Source organism: Lipotes vexillifer, unplaced genomic scaffold (genome assembly GCF_000442215.2).
Source record: "Lipotes vexillifer unplaced genomic scaffold, Lipotes_vexillifer_v1.1 scaffold201, whole genome shotgun sequence".
NCBI lineage: Eukaryota > Metazoa > Chordata > Mammalia > Artiodactyla > Lipotidae > Lipotes > Lipotes vexillifer.
In genome coordinates, this window is record NW_006788159.1 from 236,943 (window position 1) to 246,488 (window position 9,546).

The window sequence follows — 9,546 nt, forward strand, 5'->3', positions numbered from 1 at the left end:
GTCTTAGTCACAGACTCTTGTCAAGGCAAAAGAACATTAATTCCAAAACCTCTAAATGGAAGATCTGAGGAGTCACAATTCAGGGGAAGTGCTAATAGTGAGGATGGGGAAGAAAATGGCGGTTATCAGTGGGGAGAACAACAGTAAAAAGAGTTTTGAATGGTGAGATCCAGAGAGAAAGTGAAAATGAATTGCGAGGTATGAAGTATAATTCTTAACAGGTCACAAAGATGCCACTATCTTACTGTATTTAATTCAGTAGTTGAATCATAATTCACTGTTGATTATTTCACCTACTGGAAATATTTCTACAAATATTTCTCCAATCATCTATAGAAGTCAATGGAGCAAACAAGATATAGTTGGGATGTTTACAGGAAATTCACTTTGTAGTTAGCTTCCTCTTTTCCATAAATTCAGATACCCAAGTATAAGTAGAAAATGACACTTCTGTTTCAAGAGAGTATCTGAGAATCTTGGAGCACTTCTGAAGCAAGCCATTCATAGGAAAGTAAACCTCTATGATAAGTGAGGACACCCCATAATTGAAAACCCATTTATCTCATTTTCTAAATGCATAGATAGACTAACATTATTTTTTTGTTGTCCAGATTTGGTCATTTCTCTTAAACTTACTGTTATTTAAGAAATTTAAGTAAAAGGTATTGTGGCTATCTCTATTTCTTTTTTTTGCCTACCATCTTCTCAATCACTGTTCCCAGGGTTTGAGACAAGAAAGTAACTGAAGAGTATATCAGATTTCTTGAGGAGGATTGAACAGATTTTTTTTGCAAGGTACACAGTATCTGATCCTAATGGGATGCCTTACTTTTATTGTATTCTCTGTGCTTTATTTTTCCCCTTTTATACATGGTCATTTAAATACTGAATAGTCTGGATTTCCAGAAAGAAAAAAAATGATTAAGCACAACCTATTATGTAGCTTGGAAGGGACAGTATTTGAGAATAGTGTGCAGCATTTAGGAAAAGTTTTCAGATTCAGTACATATTTTTCTGTTCATATCTCAAAATGAGGGTCATGTAATTTGCTTTTAGTGTCTCTGAATGCTTGTTTCAAGAGAAGTTTCTAATCAGAAGAAAGTCTGGATAATCAGATTTTTCTGGCATATATTTGCTGGATTTTACTGATGTAGTCTTCAAGGTTCTCTGATGGATGGCTTTTAAAAAAGAAAATTTTTAAGTAGCTGTTTTACAGCACAAATTCTTGCAATTTAAACCACTTAATAACTTTGTATGCCTCAAATTTATTTTTTTTTGTTCTTAGAAGATTTATTCATACTAACCAAAAATTGGCACCAAAGCCAATATTCATCAACAGGAAAGTAGATAAACAAATTGTGATATATGTCATAAAATAGAATATTATTTAGCAGTAAAATGAAATAAACTACTGATAAAAGCAACACACTGGATGAATCTCGAAAACATTAAGTTGATCAAAAGAAGTCAGACGCAAAGAAGACATAAGTATGATTCTATATATGTGAAGTTCAAGGCCTGGCAAAGCAAAATCTGTGGTGACAGAAATCAGAATAATGGTTGCCTCTGTGTGGGAAGGACAATAAACTGGAAAGGGTATGAGAAAACTTTTAGCAATGATGGAATTATTATCTTTTTTTTTTTTCCACACACACATACTGTATTTTATTTTTACCAAATTTAGTTTTAAAAGCTGGGATTCTATTGGGAATTTACTAGATAGGCAAGAAATCTCTATCTTTACCTACCATTCCATAATATAATATGGGATTTGCAAAAGTGATTTAAAAAAAAAAACACCACCACAACACACACACAGATGTTGCCACTAAAAGGCAGAGTTTCTACACTCGCAATTATAGACAATACTACACACATTACGATGAATATATTTATTTCTGAAGTTTCTATTTTATATCTTCCTTAGAGTTAACTTTTATTTATTACTGTTTTACCTTATCTGTAATACATGAAAGCTGAAACCTTGTAAGCCAGCAGTCCCCAACCTTTTTGGCACCAGAGACCAGTTTTGTGGAAGACAATTTTTCCACAGCCGGGGGTCAGGGGGGTGGGTAGGGGAATGGTTCAGGCAGTAACGCCAGTGCTCGGGAGCGCTGGGCAGTGGGAGATGAAGCTTCGCTCACTCCTTTCTCTCTCTCTCTCTCTCTCTCTCTCTCTACCCCGCTGCTCACCTCTTGCCCAGCGGCCCGGCTCCTAACAGGCCGCGGACCAGTACCGGCCCAGGGGATGGGGACGCCTGTTGTCAGTATGCATTAGTTTTTGTGCTTACAAGCCTTGTCTGGATATTTTTAAAAAGCTAGCTGCACACAGTCAATGCCATTTGGACTACCACTTACCTGCAATGCACAACGATGGGGCCAGCGCTGGGAGGATTGGAGAACTTGACCCGCCGGATAAAGGAAAGAAGGCCTGTAGCATGGTAGGGTACTCCATGGTCAGGCCAGCCGGTGAAATGGAACTGTTTAACTTCACGCATCTCACTGTATCCCCTCTGTGCAAACATGTAAAGAAGTGTTTTCAAAAGGACCAAAATAGAGCCATTAAAGACAACCACGAGTACTAGACCTGACTGACAATGAAAAAAACGAGAAATTTATCAAAGACCATGCTTTTTCTGAAAAAGGATGCTGACATGGCCTAGGAGCTTACCTTTATTGTCAGACAACTGCCAAAGAAAGAAAATTAGAAGTCTTGCTCAGTTCTATAAGTCTAGGTAAATTTTATTTACCTTGACAGTCTGTTCCTTACTTGGAATGACAACATATAAAATGATTAGGAGAAAAGGAAGAAATGGGAAGTTAAAATGCTGCCCTATTGACCCAGTGCACTGAGTTCTCAAGTGGTGTATAAAAGCAACTTTCTACTTCTCACCTCACAAAGAGATTTTGATGCCTTGCTTATCCATGTTGAAATAGTTTTGAAGCATAGCATGTAGGGATTTTCCAGAACAGTACTACTCTAGATTGGTTTGTAAAAATATTCAGACAGCTAAACTGTTCTTTGGGCAGACTATTTTTCTAAACTCTGTAAAATAATTCACCACACAGAGGATTATTTATGGCAACAAAAATACAAAATGAAAGAAGCAAAGCATCCATTGTTGTGTCTCTCTCCTGTTGGGTTAATTTAAGAGAACCCTTTCAATACACATTTCAAAGCTCTTCCCTTCCTTTTTATTTTTTTCCCCCTTCCTTTTTGTTAAAAGAAGCCTGTACATTGTAGTAGCAGTGCTTGGAGAATATAGATGAAATGCTGCATAATTTATTTTTAAGAATCCACATTTGTAGCCCCCCAAACCCCACTATGATCCATATATTTCCAACTCTACTGTGAGATATCTGTGAATCTCAGTCTCACTTATTCCTCAGAAAAGGTGGGAAAATTGCATGAAATAAATGAACTAAATTGAGAAAGTTTATCTTTAGATTCCATCTTTCTATTTTTTTTTGGTACGCGGGCCTCTTACTGTTGTGGCCTCTCCCGTTGCGGAGCACAGGCTCCGGACGCGCAGGCTCAGCGGCCATGGCTCAAGGGCCCAGCCGCTCCGCAGCATGTGGGATCTTCCCGGACAGGGGGACGAACCCATGTCCCCTGCATCGGCAGGCGGACTCTCAACCACGGCGCCACAAGGGAAGCCCTAGATTCCATCTTAAACAGACTAATACCACCCAAACCTTGGAAGCCAGTGATCATATCTTATAATTCTTTTTCTTTCCCGTTCCTAGTACAATACCATACACAAAGCAGGGCTCAACAAATAAGTATAATAGTGACAATGATAAACATCACCATGGAATTGTGCAAATAAAATCACTTTCATAACTACTTTTCAAGTCAGCTCCAGTGAGGAAGGCCATAAATTATTCAAAGATCTGACTTTAGACAATCACTTCATCTCCTCTGCATTGCTCCTTTTGCTGGAGTTGCTGTAAGGACCTCGCTCTTTTTAGAAAATTTTAATATCTGGCAATGCATGTTCCCTTATTGTTCATTTTACTTAAATATTCCTGAGTAATTTTCAAATATGTGATGTAAAATAAAATCACTCTTTTTCAGTGTTTGTTCTAAATAACAAGAAAATAAAATAAAAATAAAACCCCAATAATGTTACAATGTTAACAATGTTAGCAAGTCTCCTTATTTTTCTAATATAATTAGAGTATGCCTATAAATATCTTTTAAATAAAATTAAGTGCATTACAATATCTATTAATAAAATCATATGGTTTTGCTCCTGCAATGCACTGAAATAATGAAATATCCTGCTAGATTTCCTACCACAGTTGTAAAATCCTTGCATTCTTAAAAAACAATCATGAAAGATCATGTTGTGATCTTTTCTTAATTCACTGCTGGATTCAAATTTTCAGCATGTTCTTGAATGAAATTGGTCTGTAATGTATGTGTGTGTACATACTTGAGAAAGGGAGAGAGAGACTGAAAAAGAGAGAGAGACAGAGAGAAGAGCTTGAGAGAGTCCTATTTCTATGTGGTTCTGTTATCACAGTTATGCTAGCTTTTAAAATACATTTAGTTGGTTTTAATGATTTTCAATGGCCTAAATAGTTTGATTAACTTAGGCATTAGCTATTCATTAGCTATTCTTTAAAGGTTAAAGAAACCTCAATTATGAAACCATAATACAATTTTAATGGCAAATTTTAACACTCATTCTATTTTCTTTTACTATCTGTTCAGATTCCTAACTCTCTTTGAGTCAAATTTTGGAAATTATTATTTGCTAGAATATCAGTGTACCTAGACTAAAATCTGTCTCCAAGTTCACACGTACTATTTTTTATAATTTTCCTAATAGCACTGTAACTGTAGTTATACACCTTTTGTGTCGTCTAATGTTGCATATTTTGTTTTGATTGTTCTTCACTTGGAATTGACAAGTGGTTTAGTTACTTTATTCCTCTTTTGAAGGAAATAGCTCTTTGATTAAATTTATTCTTTTTTGTTTGTGTTTTGGTTTTATATTTAATTTTTCCTCTGTTTTATTGACTTTTTTTTTCTGATTTTCTAATTTTATGAATTTTCACAAGTATATATTCTTCTCATAAGATAACTTGTGGGAAATTTTGACGTGAAATTGTTTATCTTTACAATATAATTTTAGTTTTAAGGCTATAGTTCAAAGATTATTCAAAAGAGGCTTTGGTGATTTCTGAGCGTAATTTGGGGGATCATTGGTCAGTGATTTGTTTTTATTTTCCATTGGATTTTGGAAACGTCTTGAGTTTTCGTTATATATTCAGATTTCCTTTATAACTAAGTACATGATTGATTTTTTATAAAACTTTAATGAACTTACAAGAAGAATGTATACTCCAAATTCTCTCTTTCCATAATAATGGGATCTAGCTATTCATTAAATCATGCTTGATCGTTCTTTTCTTGAAATCTCCTACATCTTTATTTTTTTCTACTTGATTTGTCTAAGAAAATTTCATACATACTTTATAGTTATGATTATCATAATTATGTTGTTCTGTATGATGGTACTTTCCATTTAATATTTCCCCTAATTATTTTTTATGATGGTAAAATTACTCATAAATATCATTTGTAAAGAGTGGTATTTCCAGATCATAGATGTATAATTTAATTATCTATTGTGGACAGTTATGGTTATCTATAATTTTCTATGACTATATATGAGTCATTGTATTTTTAATACATTTTTTAGGATAGATTCATAGAAGGTAAGTTTCTTGGTCAAAGGACATCAATATTTTAAAGTTCTGTAGATACACTGCTTTACTGATTTACAGAGGGTTTATGTCAGTTTAAGTACGATCAGCTACATATGAAAATATCTGTCTCACCATATCCTTAAAATCAATGAGGATTATAATTCTTTTTTTAAAAGGTCTGGTTGATTTGAAAGTACAAAATGGTATAGCATGAGGTTAAACATTTTCAATAGGCAGCTTAGCAGTTGCTTTTTTGGGGGGGATTCTATTGTTTCCTTTCTATCTATATTAACGCTATGAATTAAGAATATTAAATAATCACAGATATTTTTTGTTGTGTGTACATCTTTTAATTAAAAATTTTTTGATACAGATAATTTTACACTTTTGTGTGGTCAAATTTATTAAACTTTTCTGCAACAATGTATGTTATTGCTCCTACGTCTTACTTCAGTCTACTTACACTGCCCACTCTGCTTCAGTCTTTCTGATCCTGTTAAAAAAAAGTCAGATCATGTTACTCCTGGGCTTACACCCTCCAATGGCTGGCTACTTTTACCTTTAATACAAACTAAAATCATCATAGTAGCTCATAAGGGCTCACTTATCTGGCTCTGTTATTTCTCTAATTTTATCTCATATTTCTTTCCCCTTCACTTAACCCATCTCTGAATACCCTAGACTCCTGGCTGTTTCTCACGGTGACAGGAATACCATGCCTTTAGGGTCTCTGAAATGACTCTTCCCTCCATCAGGAATATTCTGCCTGGGACAAATTCCCTGGGATATAATCCTTCCCTGGGATATATAATAGTTATATCACTCACTCGCTCATTTCCTTCAAGCCTTTACTTATGTTACTTTCTCAACAACTCCTTTCCTGATCATTCTGTTAAAACTGTAGGCCATTCCTTCCTCTACCTCAGCAATTTTCCCTACTTCCATTCCCAACATTATTTTTCTCCATGGTACTTTTCAAAATATATGATGTATTTGTTCATTTGTTAATTTTTAATGTCTTTCTCCCCTCAACAGACTATAAGCTCCACAAGAGCAGGGATTTAATATGTGTCCCAAGATTTAGAAACATGCCTGGCACATGTTATGCTCTCAAATAAATATCTGTGGAATGAATGAATGAATAGATTTGATAGCGTCATCAAGACAAATCTTAACACGGATTTTAAGAAAAAAAAAAAAGTTTCAATATACATATTTTTGTAGAACTTTAGGGTACTTACCCTTTCCAGGGTGAATGTCCTGACTACATATTCAGCAAGTGGTTCCATTTCTACACAAGTTACTTTGAAGTCACCATAAACTTCAGTATCATCAGGCCAATACTTATAGCACTTAACCTAAACAACAAAAAGTATATATAGGTGAACCTGAGTATATAATACCCATTAACCAAGATGATTTAATTTCAGTGATAACTCTTCAGGTCACAATTAAAAGACAGTGTAAAAATCTACAAATGAGATAAAATAATCTGTTACACAATAAATAGAAAGATTTTGTGCAATTTCATAAAAACATACAAGCCTGATAATGCAATTAGATTCTAGCATAAAATCAAAGCTTATTTTATTATTTTATTTATTAAATAGAAATAATTTCTCAGCAATCAAAGACTCACTTAGGAGCACTCACTTGAAATGGTATGCCTAAGAATTTTTTCCCAAACAATTGAATGATATTCTATTTTAAGTGTGTTATGTTTTGCTATTCAACTTACAGTCATATTCTGTGACACACAGATTTTTTTGTGCCTCTTACCCGGCCAACTTCAACTAAGTTTGTAACCATCACAATGCAGGCAGACTGCTCTTGCCAGATCATTCTCCAGAAATCATATACTGTTTCATGAACTGGGCCTATAAAAAATTAATTTGAATATTATGTTATCAGAGAAATTTTGTAGTTATTAAGAAGTTTAGACAAGATAAAAAGCAATATAAACTAAATGACCCAAAGAAGAAAAATTAAAGGTGTAACACAAAATGTCACTGAAAGTACTTAAATTCAGTTCATATCTAAATTCACACTAAAGGCAAGAACATAGGCATGTACAAGTTTGTTTGTTTCAGTTTATCTTCTATGTTTTCAAATTCAGAAGAAGAAATCACTAGTTTTTAGGGTACTTATATCTGTCTCTAAGTTACTTTAATGCATCTTCATGTACATGTCAAAATAGGAAGTCTTACACCACCATCAACCAAACAGCACATATTACCAATTAAATATACACACATCATTTATAAATAGTGCATGTTTAGGGGTTAATGAAGAACTATCATACATATAAGGACACATTCTAATCTTACAGTATCATCTCTGAACTGCAAAAGCAGCTACTGGGCTCTACTCTACCCTATACCATGAAACCAGAATATTATTCACCATGGATGATCTTTCTAACTTTAAAGAGTTTATAATTAAACTCAATTACACCAAAGATATGTGAAAAACACTTAGAAAATGACCTCTGTCAAAAGAGCAAATTAACTTTTGTTTTACTTTCCTCTTTTATAAAATAAGATGTGCAGGTTTCTCTTCTGATGGTCAGTGGTCAGTTTGGGGAGATAACTAGAGTAGTTTTGGTGTTATTGTTAGTATACTTTTATTTCCCAGTGTGCCACTATAACAAGATTTCTTTACTGTCTTCTTATTTTCCACGAAGAATGAACTCAACTAAGTTCCCTTTAGCCCTTTGTTTTGTCTTAGTCTTGACTTTAAAACAATTGTTGCAAGACAGTCCAGTATTTCATTACAGCAGTGTTGGTCTTGGGTACTATTACGTGCCAGGCCGACAGACTGTGTTGCAAGAAAACAGGCACCTTACACAAGATGAGATCTAACTTGCTTTCATCAAAAAATAAGTAATTTCTCTGCCCATCCCTGTTGACTAGTGCTCTGGGACATCAGGATGCTAAGAACCAAATCTCAAAACTACCAGCAGCTTCTCGTTTACTTTTAATTAAAAAAATAAATCAAGGTTTAATTTATATACATTTTAAACAGAGAAAACAATTTGTATTATACAAATGAATAAAAAGCAGTATTAAGCAGAAAAGCTGATCTTTTTTTTTCAGTTAATTCAGATAAAATTACAAAAAAATCACATGGATGATTTAAGCAAGTTTGGTTACTCTATTACATTTAAAAAGGCAAAGTTTTACCTTGAGTTGCAATGTAGTGGCTTGGTCTCTGGTAGCCCTAAAATAGGAGCACAAATTGGTCATCATTTTATATCAGTGTCAGAAATAAATGAATGAAGGCATAAAAAGATGAAGACAACCACCTGTTAAGATTAAGTTACAGTAAAAAGTCCAGAAATGAGTAGTGAACTCGTAGTTCACTTCTCAAACCTAGGTTATCTGAAAGGTAAAAATAAAGCAAAAATGAAATATTTTAAGGGCTCTGATTAAAATATATATTACATAATTGAGTTTTGTTTGCTAGGAAATAACTTCATGGATTTTGTTTGGTTTCACTAAAATGTTTATGCCTTCATGTTAATCTTTAGTCATTCATTCCTGGCAAAATTGTGTTCAAAAATATTAATTCTTATTTTATCATCCAAAAGTACAACACACTGCATTACAAATAGACAACGACATATTAGAACCATAAAAAAATAACAGAACATTCCAATGTTAGAGCTGGACAATGCATGTGTGCATCAAGTCAAAGTCCTGCTGAGATTTTTTAGAGAATATTTCTGTTCTATAATATGTTCAGGAATCTGCCAAAACTATTTTGTATGTGCTGATAATATTAATTTACACACACATAATTATAGGTACACACATATATAGGGAAA

General features: G+C 33.8%; 1 protein-coding gene across 4 annotated transcripts in view; it reads right to left on the bottom strand.

Moving 5' to 3' along the window:
- PTPRK (protein tyrosine phosphatase receptor type K) overlaps positions 1 to 9,546 on the bottom strand; it is a 573,018-nt gene that overhangs the window by 13,846 nt on the left and 549,626 nt on the right. For all 4 annotated transcript variants that reach the window (XM_007461250.1, XM_007461251.1, XM_007461249.1 and 1 more), the window contains 4 exons: positions 8,903 to 8,939; positions 7,500 to 7,597; positions 6,962 to 7,078; positions 2,358 to 2,512 (listed from right to left, as the gene is read on the bottom strand). In XM_007461250.1, coding sequence (XP_007461312.1) covers positions 2,358 to 2,512; positions 6,962 to 7,078; positions 7,500 to 7,597; positions 8,903 to 8,939 — 407 coding nt within the window. The remainder of the gene's footprint in view (positions 1 to 2,357; positions 2,513 to 6,961; positions 7,079 to 7,499; positions 7,598 to 8,902; positions 8,940 to 9,546) is intronic.